This window comes from Porites lutea, chromosome 6 (assembly GCF_958299795.1).
Source record: "Porites lutea chromosome 6, jaPorLute2.1, whole genome shotgun sequence".
NCBI lineage: Eukaryota > Metazoa > Cnidaria > Anthozoa > Scleractinia > Poritidae > Porites > Porites lutea.
In genome coordinates, this window is record NC_133206.1 from 21,982,118 (window position 1) to 21,997,294 (window position 15,177).

Sequence of the window (15,177 nt, forward strand, 5' to 3'; positions counted from 1 at the left end):
CAGATAAAACTGGTTTTATGTTCCATTATGTTTAACCTGCGAAAACAAACATCCGCGCTAAACGTTCCCAGTGACGAAGAGCGAGGAGAAACGGATGTTTTCGCAGGCTAGATTATGTTCGATTGGCAAAATTTTGGGGTGAGTTCGATTAAGTTCGATTACCGAACACAATCGAAGTCAATCGAACGATTGGAGTTCGATTGGGTTTGATTACCGAACGTTCGCTGGTTGCACGCTTTATTATTTTCGAGCAACTTGTGGAAAGCCCCCGGGTAATGCGATTGAATGGGACAAGGAGGTAATTGATCGTTTGATCTTGGGTTGTACGGTGTCACCAATATGTGTTTTTAAAATTCCTTTTCGTTTCGAGAATTCTGCAAACTCAATCGATGAAAAGTAGGGACCGTTGTCGTTAACCAAGCGTTCCGGTATTCCGAAACTAGCAAATATGTTGCGAAGATTTTCAATTGTTGTTTCGCTTGTTACGTTTGGCATTACTACTCTACTTTAAGCCATTTTGAATGACTATCCACTAAAACCATAAACATCTTATTCATGGTATTCATGCCGACGGACCTGCAAAGTCTACGTGTACTCTTTGCCAAGGCGTTTCAGGCCAATTTCATGGTTGCAAAGGTGCCTGCGGGGGCTTATTGCAAACAACTACAACCTGTACTCGCTATGTTTTGGTCAATTCCAGGCCACCACAGATGGGTCCTTGACAACGTCTCAATGCGCACGATGTCCGGGTGACCTTCGTGTTAAATTCGTCAAGAAGTCGCTCTCTCACGCTCTCGCAATGGTAGAGGAGTGATTACGCTTATTCCCCACAAAAGACAATTCTCTTCGACCGTCAGTTCGTGACGTTTGTTGAAATGCGGCTTTAGAATATTGACTCATCTTCTTGCTCGGTTGGCCATCAGTCCGGCCTGTCAAAGTATACTCCAACACTCTTGACAAAATTAGATCGACGCGTGTCGCTTTACGAGCTCGACCGAAGAAAAAGATTCAGTCTGTACCTGGTTGATCTCATGAATCTCGTCATTCTTACTTCGGACGTGCTCATTCAATGGTAATCTTGACAAACAATCAGCGTTCGTGTGCTTATCCGTTAATCGATACTCTATATCCTACTGATAACAGGAGTCGTGAATACATGTAGTGCCCACCTCTGCATCCCCGCTGCGGCTGGTGTCTGAATTCCTGTTTTAGGTCCTAACAAATGAGGTCAGTGACTACACAGGTAGCCCAAGCTCCAAATATGAGCATCGGCGAACATCGGCATTGTTGCGTAACATAGAGAGAAAACCGTTTAAATAAAAAGCCATAAAACGGCCATAAATCGGCCTGTGGACCACACAGGGGAGACTTAACACACATTTTAAGTACGTTAAGCTGTTTTTTTTTTATTGAAATCCTTCATTTTCGAAGGTTACGGAAACGATAGGTTTTTTTTCCCATACAAATCCTTGTATTGTGAATGTTACGCAACAATGCCGATGCTCGTCGATGCTCATATTTCGAGCTTGGGCTACCTGTGGTGACTAATACGAATTTCCGGCGACCATACAAACAGTACAAATATTGCTGAAATTTGCGGATGCCAAAAACAATGCTGAAAACCTCCTTCTCAATTTTAGGATTTCTCTCGTTCTTGTTTAAACGTACGGAACGCAAATGCTATCGGTTGTTCCTCGCCGTTCGGATAGATGTGTGAGATCAATGTAGCCACACCATAATTGCTCGCGCCAGTGTAAGTAAGTAAGTAAGTAAGTAAGTAAGTTTATTAAATCTCCAGCCAGTGGCTCTTCCGATTTAATTTACAATAATTAGAAATCGAATAAAAACTACTTATAAAAATTACAATAATATCATGATAAAAAACTAATTCAAATAAATAAATTAACCTATTCTAAAAATTGTAGTCCTAAAAATTGCTACGAACTATTATATATTTCGCGCTTTACTGCGCACTTGAAAACTGAGAGTGTTGCGCTATTTTTCGTTTCTTCACTTAAATAGTGATAGTGTCTATCTTGAACGCCAATTCAGTGCTAAAATATGTCAAAACTGGTGAATTGGACAATTTATCTTTCAGTCGGTCAAAAGCTGTTTGCCCTTTTTGAGACCATCTCCAATTTAGGGGCCGACCATTTAACTTTGGAGGGGGGGGGGGGGGAGGGGTAGCCTGCGAACAGCAGACGTATTTCCGGTCGTCGACTCTCTCCCACCGAAAAATAACTTTCCGGACCGGAGAGAAGCGACGACCGGAAATACGTCTGCTGTTCGCAAGCTAGGGGAGAGAGAGAGGAGGGAGGGGGGGGGGGGGGGGGAGACGGGGTGGTTGTTTTTTGTTCAGCAAGAATTTTTTTTTGCCTTCTCACTTCTCTGCAGAATTTTTTTTCCTCAAGAAAGGTCAGTCCAAGTTTTTGTAAAAATGTGTTTACATTCACAAACTGATGTATTTACATTTACATTGTGGCTATTGCAGTTATAGTCCTGATATGGAGCTGCCTCCATATCAGTAAGCTATACAAAATCATTCTTGTATAGCTATGTTTTCGGAAAGTAATTCTTTACTCTCCTGTCATATGAAGTCATTATAATATTGTCATATTATAAAGTGATGCACATCAAGCAAATGTGAAAATGTTTAGATTCGTAACTTAAAGGTAGCCAAAAATAGCAAAAAGCAGTTCAGAAATGCTCATAGTATGGTAAACGGACACCGTTGCAGTTTTTAGACATGTTCATTGCTGCTGTGTTGATTTTTATTTATGGCGAACTATTTAATCATCAAATATACAGCTATCAGTTTGACAGCTATTTACTATAACATTGCAAACTTATTATATTTATTAAAATAGAAAATAATTACGTAAAAATGTTTCAGTTTAATATTAAAAATGAACAAAACTAATTTTTTGAATACTGCTTATGTAATCGCTTATGAACTCTTTTCCTGGAGGGTAACAACAGAGCAATGTGGGGTAAACTATTCTCTACCACGCGCTCACTGTTCTGTCAGAAATCTCGAGCATGTGCACTCTAAACTTAATTCTTATTTTAGAAACAAACCAACCAGACTTTTTTTTCTAAAAATTCTCTCATAAATCGCGGAGATATACACTAAATTATTCAAAACTCGAAATAAGGAAATCAACACATACTTCCCCGTGGTTCCCCTTTTATCCTTAGATTTTACAAGAACAATTGTGATAATCGTCGTCATATACAACTACCCGTTCATTCGATTGAACATTAATAATGATATAACTAGTTTTCGCTTGAAAACTGTAAGTCTGTTATGGACCGATATAAACTCTACAGTGTGTTGCGTCAGTAGCAGATCTGGAAAATTCGCCAGTTTCAGGGGACCCAAGACTTGGTGTTTGTGGAAGCCCGCTATCGCTTATCGAAGTCATTCGCCGCAATGCATTCCCTTGACCTGGCTCCACTGTACCGATCCCGATATCGCTTCTATTTCTGTGCTGTCCAATGTGGCGAACTAACTGGCTTTCTCTAGGTCTTTTGTCCTGTGGGCTTGTACCCTCAGCTCGTGGATTAGTAATAGCACCAGTGCCTTTAGTTTCGTTTGCAGATGTCTCACCGCGATGCGAAACATTTCCTTGGCTGTAATTAACGGGACAGAACCCGGCATCGCTCCTGATCCGACGGTGCCCGGGATGGCGAGGCAATGGGCTTACACTTCGTCTTCCAACAGATGAGCTTGTATCCCCTGATTCCTGAGGGATTGTAGTTGCTGACAGACTACTTTCGCTTGAGGTCGGCCGCTCTGGCGCATTCTTTTGACTCAGATCAATTGGACAGAGCCCTGCATCACTCCTATTGCGACGGTGCCCGAGACGCAGTGGCAACGGATTGGTTGGGCATCTTTCATGTACAGCAGGCGGACTTCTGCCGTCAGCACCCATACTGCCGACCGTTATCGGGAAAGCCCGACCAACATCACTTAAATTCCTCCGGTGGCCTCTGGAAGTTGGCTTAAGAGTCGCGGCGTTTTTGCGGACAGGTGATGGACTATACCTTGGCTCCTGCTTACCGTTGAATGTTCTTCTTGATCGTGTGGGCGTCACTTGAACTGCAATGTATAATGGCTCGTGGATTGTTCTCTGCTGGGCTGTAAGGCTTCCCCGTGATGTGCGTCTCCCGGAAGAAGGGAAAGAACTTCCTGGGTCATCTAGATTCAGTGGACAACGGTCAGAGTCATCATCATCGTCTACTGTGTGATAGATGGGTTCTGACAAACCTTTCTCGTTCCCAGATCTAGGGCGCATGGGATGAACATTTCCTGGGTTTTCCTGTGCAGGGGCAGAGAAACACCTGACGAGGGGTTCAATATTATCAGAATCACTTCTAAGTGGCTGATATACACCTGAAACTGACCGGGGCCTATCACTGTGTAGATGTAAACGGGATCGACCTTCACTTCTATTTAATAGAGGTTGATAAAATCCTGTAGACTCCTTTTGAACATTCTTTACTCGGTTTGATTCATCTTCAGTCAAGTCGAGGTTCTCATTTGACACGTCGTCACGCTTGGGCGGAGAAAGGGACTGATAAATTGAATTCCTGGACATGGCATGACCTTCTGTGAAACCATGCACATTTTCTTGATTGGATGTCCCATTTTTCTCTTCAGGAATGTCCTGCTTACACTGCATCAGAGACTGATAAAAACTTGCTGTTTTGATTCGCTCATCCCAATTCTCCTCCGATGCTTCTGAATCATTCCCAGGTCCTTCCAAAATATGATAGAACGGCTCGGTTGCCTGGCCCTCAGTGGTAACGTTAGCATTGCTTCTGTCTACAGACGATTTATTAACGACTGCGTAGAGAGGGACGGGTTTAAGTCCGCTTTGCGTATTTTCATTCGCAAATTTTCTTGGGCTATAGCAAGCCTCTTCTTCTATGCCGCTGTCATTTAAGTCATCTAAGTCTTGTACGTTAAATACTAGTGCTTGTTCTGGCTCTGATCTTTGCCACGAATCGTCGCAAAGGACAATATCTGTGTGCTGAAGGGGCGGAGGAATCGATTCAAGTTCTGAAATAAACATAAACAAACCTTACTCACTTACGTAGTAATGACCAATCAAAATGATCGTAGAACATGGTATCAAAGGAAATGTTCTATATTTCATACATAATTGACGATCAGAGCGAGCTTTAAGGAGTTTTCAGTGCTTTTAGAATAAAAAAAGGGTCTGCGCAGATGGAGTGACTTGACGCACAAGAGTGTTTTATTGGCCAGCGTTTTGTAGATGGAGCGGCAAGAAATACGAGGCGAGTCAGCTCGAGAGCCCCGCCCTTGCTATGCAGGCTAAATAAAAGGCTCTAGACAACCGAGGAATCAAGTTTGCAATTAAAAACTCAGCGCATGATAAAAACACGTATGTGTGTGCCTGCTCCAAAACAGTTCAACAAAGCAACAATTGCTTTTAGCAACCGTGCGCGATCAAAACGAACGCAAATCACCGTAAGGGAGCAACATAGATTTAAGGACTACAATGCCAAACAATAAGTTTGGCCTTTCAAGAATAGGCGTTAGATATTTCTTGTGCTCCTTAACTGCTACTTTAGGAAAATTTTGATGTCTTGTAACAAATACACAGGCAAAACCTAAAACTTCATAACTCAACGCTTTCTCAATTGCATTTTTCAAAACGCCAAAGGAGAAAGAAAAGCTCTAGATATACGAATGAATCAGGAATGCAGCCTTGGTAGAAGGCGTTTAAAATGTGCGTTCTCGCGCGCCCATTTGGTTTCTCTCGTTTCTCTCTTTCCAACGCCACAGGCTATCAAGCACGAGGGACGTCCGTACTCACCAATGGTCAGCACTGGGTTCACATTGGCAGACATATGGTCCTCAACTCTAAATGACACAATGAACTGGTTCTCATTGGAGTCAAGGGACACTCGGCGCTCAAGTGATTTGCCTCGTCGTAGCAAGTCTTGGGTTGATTCAGAATTTCTAAACCTTCGCCCTAAACAGAAGCAGAGTTAATGTAAATACTTCGAACGACGTCATAAATAAAAACCAAGGAGCCAGAGCCAGGTAATTTAATATAAATTAAAAGAAAAGGAACTTGAGCTTAAGATAGTGTTCATTTCAGGTCTATTTACCTGCGATTGGTCTTGGAGGAGACGTGGTTCTACAAGAAAGTTAACGTAAAGCAGGATGTTAGTTAAAGTTCTTAATTGCCCCATGTAAGTGAATCCAGGACAGTCTTGGATTCTGAATCCCATGCCGTGTATTCCGGATTCCAGTCTTTGTCACTGGAACTTGGATTCCGGATTCCAATCTTTAGTAGGACTTCTACAGTCCTTGAGTTGTATTCCGGATTCCAAGCCCAGGATTCAGGATTCCACATACAAAATTTTTCCGGCTTCCGGATTCGGTGATTTACGTACATGGGGCGATGTTAAACCATTTCTGTAATAAAAGTACTCCTTCATACTGAACAAAACAAGGACCAAATATCATTTCCCGGCCAAAGAAAGAAATTAAAATTTATTTACTTTAATCATAAACTGTTTAAGCACCTGGGTTCAATTGGTCTCATTTCAAACTCTTCAGAATCAATATCAGGGTCGCTTTTCAGTCTTACGCTTCCCTGTCTCAGTCTGTGGAAATAAATAGCTGCAATGTAATCATTGAAACTATACTTATCAAACTATTGGTTTAGATCTTATCAACGTGCATCATCGATTCTTTAATGTGGCTCTTTTGAGAGGGGAAGTTTGACGTCACGTTACCCTGGTAACAAAATCTCTGGATCTCAATAATTTTTCTTGACAGAGTCGGCTATTTGCATTGTCGAGCGATGGGAGAATAGTATGGGCGACCGGTGTGTTTGTTCCAAGTCGAACATGTCATTCTTTTCGTTTATTTCTGCCACATTTGCAGAACCACGGTTTGTAGAGATCCCGAACTTTTGCTACCATGGCGACGTGACCCAACGGCTTCTCCTCTCTACTGGCCAATTTCAGGTTGCGCGGAACACTCAACACCATAGAGCAAACCTCGATCAACCTTGTTCCCAGAGTTCTCTCCTACTCTTCCCCCGGAGTGCTCCGGGGAACTAGTAGGAAAGAACTTGGGGAACAAGGTTGTACTACATAGCAATTTGAGACGACTGACATTGATAAAAAATGGCAGGTCAAACACACTTCTATAAAATTTGTTTAGCATTCACAATTAAACATTAAATGTGAAAGAATCAGTATGGAGTGAATTCACGCCCTGTCGTTTTTTAACATGAGCCATTGGAAGCAATTAAAAAATAAGGCCCACTGTTTGTCAGCGTCTCATCACACTGGCATACACCAACAATGCTCCAGATGTGCTTATGGCTAATGGCCCTGGAGGATGACATAGTATTTAAACTTGAAAGAATTGGGTCAGCTGTCGCTCCAAGTAAGGGAATCCGGATTCAGGATATCCGGGAAATTTTAGCCTGAGAAAACAGCCGACATTTGGCCACGCTACCACTGGTTTTCTTGCCAAATGACGTCTGAGAAACGAGAGCAGAAATTCCATACTGATGACGCCTGGGTAGTGCTTCTGATTGGTTGAATCAAATTTCCCACGCGGCACGACCGATCAGAAGCACTACCCAGATCTGGGTAGTGACGCGGCATCAGTATGGGATTTCTGCGCTCGTTTCTCAGACGCCATTTGGCGGGAAAACCAGTGGTAGCGTCGACAAATGTCGGCTGTTTTCTCAGGCTAGGGAAATCCTTGCTTGTAGAATCCGGAATCCTGCGCTTTGGAATCTGGAATACGTCTTAAGGAATCTGGAATTCCACTAACGATTGGAATCCGGGGTCCAAGTTCCACTGGCAAAGAATACGGAATCCAGTACCTGGAATCCGTAATCTACGGCACGGAATCCAGCATTCAAGACTGTCTTTGATTCCCTTACTCTGGGCAACAGCTGCGTGCGAACAATTACCTTTCCCTGGCCTGTCTTTTGTAGCAGATCACAGCAAGTAGAATAAGCAGCAAGAATGCAACACCTCCTGCCACGCTTCCATATACAAACATCATTTTTCCTAAAAGTAGTCAGAAAAAATGTTGAAGAGAATAAAAAATTCTGCAAAATAAATAATATACACTAATATAAACTTGGATCAATTTAGCTTTCTGGGGAAACTGCCCACCTACCCTTCCCCTAACCCAACATTTTGCCCTAAGTGGGAAGTACGCGTTAATGTTGACTTAGGGAAGGGGTAGGTGGGCAGTTTCCCGGAAACCTAAATTGATCCATAAACTTTTTGTATTGGAACTGAGAATCTCACTATCAAACGTTTTAGTTTGCTCTCGTTTAAAAATAGCAATGCTAATATTGAAAGTTATATTACTTAAACATTTTTACAGGTTCTTTCATGCCATCAAATTAGAATGTTAGCGGTGAGAGGGAGACCTTTACACCCTCATGGGTCACTAATTCTGCAAACCTGTATCAAGCGCCTTGGTGGGGGGTGGGGGGGATGGTACCCCCTTATGTAAGCCATATAAGTATGTGCCGCTCCAAAGGGTATGGTTTTTGGGCCTTTTTGGTCTGAAAACAGGTATACACTTTGCCCATTTTGGTCTGGGATCGGGTATGGTTTTCGAGAGAACTAAGGGAGCGTATGAACGTAGTTATCGTTTCAATTTCAGATGAATAAGAACTAAATAGAAATATGCGAATTCGAAATGCATTTGAAGAATTATTTTGTTTGCGCTCTAATTTTAGTAACTTAAGCCCAGGTCGGAAAAAGGGTATGAATTTTAGAGGTCTGGTCTGAAAACGGGTGTGGAAGATGACATTTTTTGGTCTGAAATAGGGTCAGGATTTGGAGAACCGGGCGACACACCCACACCAAGAATTCCCAGGAGTACCCCCCCGGGATCAAGGGAAATGTATGACTGATAAAAGTTCACGAAATTTATCAAAATTCAAACAGTGGAAACTGCCACCAAACGGGGTGAGACAAAAATAACCGCTCAAACATTGAAAGAAGATATAAATAATCACACAAAATACCAAGACACGGATGAACAAACTTGAAGAAGATTGAAACGTATTGCTATTGTGATTTTTAAAAAATTGTTAGGCTAGCTAACAGGGTTTGTTTGTTATTTGAAACGTTCGACATAATGCCTAGGAGACATGTTTGACACGAGGCTGTGATTTTTTCATTAACAAGTAATTTCTTAAGCCTCAACAGTGAATAAGGACGAGTACTGCTATAATTGCCATTGTTCGCAAAATGAACTTGGCCCCTTTAAAAACCTTTTTTTAAAGTAAGGACGAAAGATCTAACCATTATGACGTGTATTTGCCGTTCGATCGTGTAGAAGTGAGCCTGCAGTAGTTTGCTTTTGGTACAGCAACCTTGTAGATGACGGCTGTTCTGACACGTGACTTCCGGTTGTTGACTGGGACTTTAGAGATGTGTTGGTTATTGGTGGTATTTGTGTCATGTGATTGTCATTCGTGGTCTGGTATGCAGGAGGAGACCTTGAAACATCGAAATTGTCTGTAATGGAACTTCCTGTAGAAGCTGTTGACACAGGAGCCAAAGTCGTCGGCTGCTGGAATTTTTTATCTGTAACACAAGTGTGGTAAGTTATATCTCTATCTAATCTAAATTTGTAATAATTCAAGTCCCTCGCATTTAACGTTTTATCATGAATTTCAAACTTTTCTTTACAATCCGATCGCGAGACCTTAGGCAAAGAGAAGTTTGACGCACATGGCCGAGTTATTTGTCAATGAGATAGCTAGGCTTTGAACAACACACCATTTCCGGTTTCCTTTCGGGCAGTCAAGACGTGGGCAACTCAAGTGTTGTGTAGGAAATATGCACGAGGAGAGAGTCCTACATACCGACCTTTTACATGAAGGGTAACAAGTTGTGAGCCGATCTCGTGCACTGACGTCCTGACAAACGCTTGATAGAAACCATCATCGATCTGTGAAACGTTCTGCAGCAAGAGGCTCCCATTAGCAACAACAGATAGCGTTGGTCTTGACAAGGACAAAACGCTGACTGCATTGTGATACCACATGACGTCACCAGTTGAAGCTCGACAGTCTATTGTGACATTTGAGCCCACAAGGGGTCGAATAACTGATGGCAACTCGGATTGGATTGACGGAAAGACTGAAATACAAAGAGATGACGAGTAAATGCATGTAAGGAATTGTGCAGCTGTGAAACAGGGTTTCCAGCAATTTTAATTATAATGAAATGTCTATAGAAATCAGGAATAGGCCCTTTCTGAGTCGTCCCAAGCCTCTGTTTCAAAGCGAGGCGACGGGTGAAGTCATCATCGACATGTAAATGATTTTTTTTTAATTCTCAGGCAAATGAAATTCATTATCACAAGAAAAGGTTTGCCCTTAGCCTCGTTCGAAAGTAGGGGTTTAAGTATCGAACACGGAATTGGCTTACTGTTCCAGACCCGGAGTTCACGTGACTGCAAGTTGTCTATTAGTATTTATCTTTCTGCCACCTCTACAGGCTTTCCCAAGGCTCAGTGGGGAACGGCTATTCACGAGAGCTGGAGACAAGCGAGAAGCGCAAGAGGGGGATGATGGGAACGAGCGTAGACCGCGAGCGGGGAGTGATGAGAAGGAAAATGAGAGAGAGGGCTTTTTCTCGCCTTCCCATCACTCCGTTCGTCCCAGCTTTCCTTAATAATTAACTCAGTTATCCCCCAAAAAAGTGATCGCGAGCGACTGGGGACGAGGCAGTTCATCTTAAGGAAGTCTGCCTTATATGGAGTAAAATAAAATGACTGAAGAACAGCAGATACTAATCTCTTGTCACGGCGTTTTGAGTGACCAGTTTATCCTAAGAACGATTTTGGCGCAAATTTAGAATGTCTTTCAGGTCCCTCGAACTAGTAAGCAAAACCAAAACCCCTGAAATGGAATTTTTGACTTTTCATTGATGTTTGGTTCTCCTGGATAATTCCTTTTGCACCGAGCGGGAAAAATTGCTCTAAAATGTATCTAAAAATAAACTGGTGGTGAAAACGCTGTGACATTAGGATTGGTATGGGAGTTGTCACTCCCTGTTTTGGGCTCCTAACGGTGTACAAACACACCTGGTTTATAATGAACAATAAGCTGAGCCTGAGACGAAGTGATGACAGCGGACTTTGTTGTAGCTATGCAACAGTACAAGCCAGAGTCACCGATGTGGGCATTGTTTATGATAAGTTTATGCTTGGCCGTGCCTCCGCTGGGATAGGAGTACCTCGGATCACTGTTAGGGTCTAACTCCGTGTCACCCTTGTGCCACGAGATTACGGGAACCCGCAAGCTGGCAAAGGGAGCAAAAGACATTTTATTTGATGTCTCTATAAACGTTTATTATTGACTGTGTTGATAAATACACCCTGAGCGTTTGGCTGTTTAGACTAGCTTTATAAACGCAGTTGGACATTTGCTGAGCATGCAAACACTATTAAGAGGGACTATGTTACACACTATTCTATCTTTTTAGAAAGCTAAAACCTTTTTCGCATCAACTGAATTCCAAAAATTATACTACTACATGACAATTTTCTGCAATTTGGTTGGCTTAGAGCAGTGGTATTTCAGCTCAATTTGAAATACCTACATGTGAAAATTACAAAACCTTTGCGGGTAGTAGTATAAACAAATAATACCACTCGTGATATTTCAAAATTGTCTCAAATTTCACTTGCGTAACGGCTCGTGAAATGACGTATAACATTTCGACGTATCACTCGTGGTATTTTATGCCAATTACCACTACAAATCACGCTATTACTTATACTAATAGTCCAGTTTTGTTCTTTAAGACTATAATGAGGCATTGAAACTGTCTCATGTCGTCTGTTGCAACGAAAGGCGAGGATGGACATGGATTGCCCAACGTTTCAGTTCAAGTTCTAATGCTATACCTCAGCATGTACACGAATCACCAATTGATAATATTATGGTTAGTGCTCCCTGATGAAATTTGTTTGATATTCTTCTAACCTCTAATTAACCATTTTGTGTATGGGTATAATGATTTCAGCATAATTGATGACTTTCACCAGAGAGGATAAAGGGGACAGAGAAGGCATCCCCCATACATACCCTATTCCATAGGTAATTCGTCTCGAGTTATTTTTAGAATCGGGATAAAGTTACCTCGCGCGCTGCGTGGATGTTTCGTGGAGGTTTCGCATGACTAAACGTGCAAAACATGTCGGGCGAAAGGCAATGAAAGCGTAAAGAGATCGAGAGCATTTCTGAATATTGATGCGAAATGAGTCGGCGCTCACCTGGGAAAAGGGAATCGCTCGACTCTTTGACAACCCGTGAAATCAGTTTAACTCGAAGTTATCGTAACCTCAGTGCTTAAACAAAATGAGAAATTTCGTCGGTCTATTCAAACCGGACGTTTGTACAAAAAGCAAGTAGCAAGTAATATTCATGTACATGTAATTAGTTTTACAAATTTGAATTTTATTGTAGTTTTTTGAAGTCGTTAAGCGCTGTTGATCAGTGAATGTAAATAGCGCTCTAGAAGTTATTAAATTATTATTATCATTATTTTTATTATTATAGGACGCGCGCCAAGTGTTATTTTTGTTGAATAATAAAAGACTAATGAAAGAATAAATATCAAACCATAAATTGCTCTCTTCAAACTGTAAATTATAAATGATCCTGTGAGAATATTCAGTGTGTTAAGGATTTCCCTGCTGTGCTGTTAGCAAGAGAGGAAGGGGGATTCTTTTTTAATTTCCGTTTTGCTGACACAGCTTTAGCAGAAATCACTCTTTAGTCGTTTTCGTCGACAAAACGAATAGCAATATCGCTCTCCGCGTCTTCCGCCATTTTTTTCTGCTTCAATTCGTGAAGGACGCGTGGCTCAGAGCGTGGGTCATCCACGCGGAACACATTTGCGCTATGTGATTGGCTGTTGTCTAATCCCCCTTGGGATCTGTGGTCTTAAAAATAACTCGAGACGAATTACCTATGGAATAGGGTGTGTACGGAGGATGCCTTCTCTGTCCCCTTTATCCTCTCTTGTTTTCACTGCCTACAAAGCAGTTTGACCGTCTTTTGAAAGAAATCATAGTGTTAGTTCATCCCAAACTTTGTTGTTGTATGATATTTATTTTATTATCATCAGACTGACTGAGAAAGACAATAAAGCTGGTATTTGCGAATCAAGGTTCCAACCGCTTACCTGCCACGTTCAACAGCAGGTCCCACAATGCACTCCAACACCACTGGGACGTCCTCTTCAGTTGCTTTTGTAGAAATAGGTTCCACGAGAAATGACAGCGGTCGATCATGAACTTCCACTGGCAACAAAAGGTCGATTAATATAATATTTGGACTGGCCTGAGATGGTCCATTTTAAGAGGTGATTGGTGGTGCAGAAACTATATTTGGCTAGATGCCTTGCGATCTTGATGTAGGTATAGTTCGATGTCTATTTACTCTTGAATTGCGTCATTGTTGTAGTTGTTTTTGAGAGGGGAGGAGTAAAATGGGGATAGAAACGTTATACACATAAAACAGTTAGTCCGCTATAATGGACTGCGAGACACCTTGTTGCAGTGGTGGACTATCTGGTATTTGTAATGGTAACAGGACTGAGTGGAGTCCAATTCGGTCTGTAATCATACGAGTGATTAACAAAATCGGACGACCGCGTAGCGGGAGCCCGATTTGTTTAATGGCGCGTACTGTCCAATTACTTAGGCATGACGCGTACTGTCCTATTAAACTGTCCAATTAAGGCTGAAATCAGGCCAGTTGATAGCCAATCAGATTTGACAATTTTGTTATAGTTATGATTAGTATACTAACAATTCACCTCAAGTTTTAATTTTAACATCCCCCAAATCTTTTATTTTTCAATTTTCTATAGCTTAAACACCCCCGCCCTCTCTTCATTTTTATTTATTAAAAAGCATCCATAAAATCATCTAAAAATTCTCAAACATTCACTGAACCAATGACTCCTACCCATTTAAGCCATTGTTCGATTGAATGAAATCCTGGCTATTTTTGGAGGAAAAAGCGCAAAAATATACGAAAAACAAGGCTTTTCAGATCAGAATCCCAGTGAAGGCAAGAGGGTGAAGAGTACAACGAGTTTGTATTAAGGTTTTGTAAGGTTCCTGATGTTGTAGGTTCCCTTAAGGTATCTAATTAAGTATTTAGAAAACGTTTTCCGTGTTTGCATAGCCTGATATAAACACTCGAGGGGATGGGAGAATTCGAGACAGTTATGGAAACCCGAGACGAAGTCGAGGGTTATGCATAACTGTCGAGAATTCTCTTGCCAGTCGCGAAGTCTTGCATGCGTCAAATCAGTTCCTGTTTTGCAAAAAAGATTTTTTTCTCCCTTAAAATGTCATCTCAAGCGAAAAAATTGACACAGCACGTTTGTAAATTAACGATTTTCCAAGTTTCAGCCAACGAGGGAATGGGTAAATGAAGTAAACTTGTCGAGTTTTCCGCTCAAAAACTTTTTCAAATTCGTGCTTGCGTGATCAGGGCGCGAAAACCAAACCATCTTGACGTCACAACCATCGGTGAAGGTAAAAGACGGAATGAGTTTGCGGAATGGCATGTGGCATGGCTTGCGGAATGACATAATTATGCGGAATTTAATTTAAGGAAAATGGCGCAAAGAAACAAAAAATTCAACAGGAAAGCGTGCACGCGTCTCTGCCGCGCCTTTTTTGGCGCCAATTTGAGCGAGCAATAGATTTGCCGGTCCATTTATTACTGTTATTTAAGCAAGGCTAAAATTGAAACACAGCCGATACACGAATACTTGATAAGTCATCCATAGCTCGTTTCCAAAATAATCTGAAACGGTTCTTTGCTCACGCCGGCTTTTCCAGTCTTTTCCAGTGAAGCGCAGTGAAAGTACGAAAACTTGTGAAGTTTAAACAGTCTTCTATTGAGTTTTTGCTCTCCTCATTACATAGAAAAACGTCGTAACGGCGGACGAGGTAAAATAGAAAGGAAGAGAGAGGACCCTGGGATCGAAGCTCTTAGGAAATGGCAGACTCGGTTGTCCCAAATGAAATAATAAAAGATGATAAGCCTCGTAAATACGTGCAGACGTACTGTGACGCAAATCTGTCTGGGTTTTTAGGGTATATAACCT

General features: G+C 41.7%; 1 protein-coding gene across 1 annotated transcript in view; it reads right to left on the minus strand.

Moving 5' to 3' along the window:
- Positions 1 to 3,234: 3,234 nt before the first annotated feature.
- LOC140942021 (uncharacterized) overlaps positions 3,235 to 15,177 on the minus strand; it is a 36,082-nt gene continuing 24,139 nt past the window's right edge. The window contains exons 4-12 of the mRNA XM_073391013.1: positions 13,234 to 13,351; positions 11,126 to 11,343; positions 9,904 to 10,176; positions 9,334 to 9,618; positions 7,977 to 8,076; positions 6,565 to 6,645; positions 6,145 to 6,173; positions 5,847 to 6,005; positions 3,235 to 5,065 (exon numbers count right to left, since the gene is read on the minus strand). Of these exons, the coding sequence (XP_073247114.1) occupies positions 3,306 to 5,065; positions 5,847 to 6,005; positions 6,145 to 6,173; positions 6,565 to 6,645; positions 7,977 to 8,076; positions 9,334 to 9,618; positions 9,904 to 10,176; positions 11,126 to 11,343; positions 13,234 to 13,351 (3,023 nt within the window). The 3' untranslated portion in view covers positions 3,235 to 3,305. The remainder of the gene's footprint in view (positions 5,066 to 5,846; positions 6,006 to 6,144; positions 6,174 to 6,564; positions 6,646 to 7,976; positions 8,077 to 9,333; positions 9,619 to 9,903; positions 10,177 to 11,125; positions 11,344 to 13,233; positions 13,352 to 15,177) is intronic.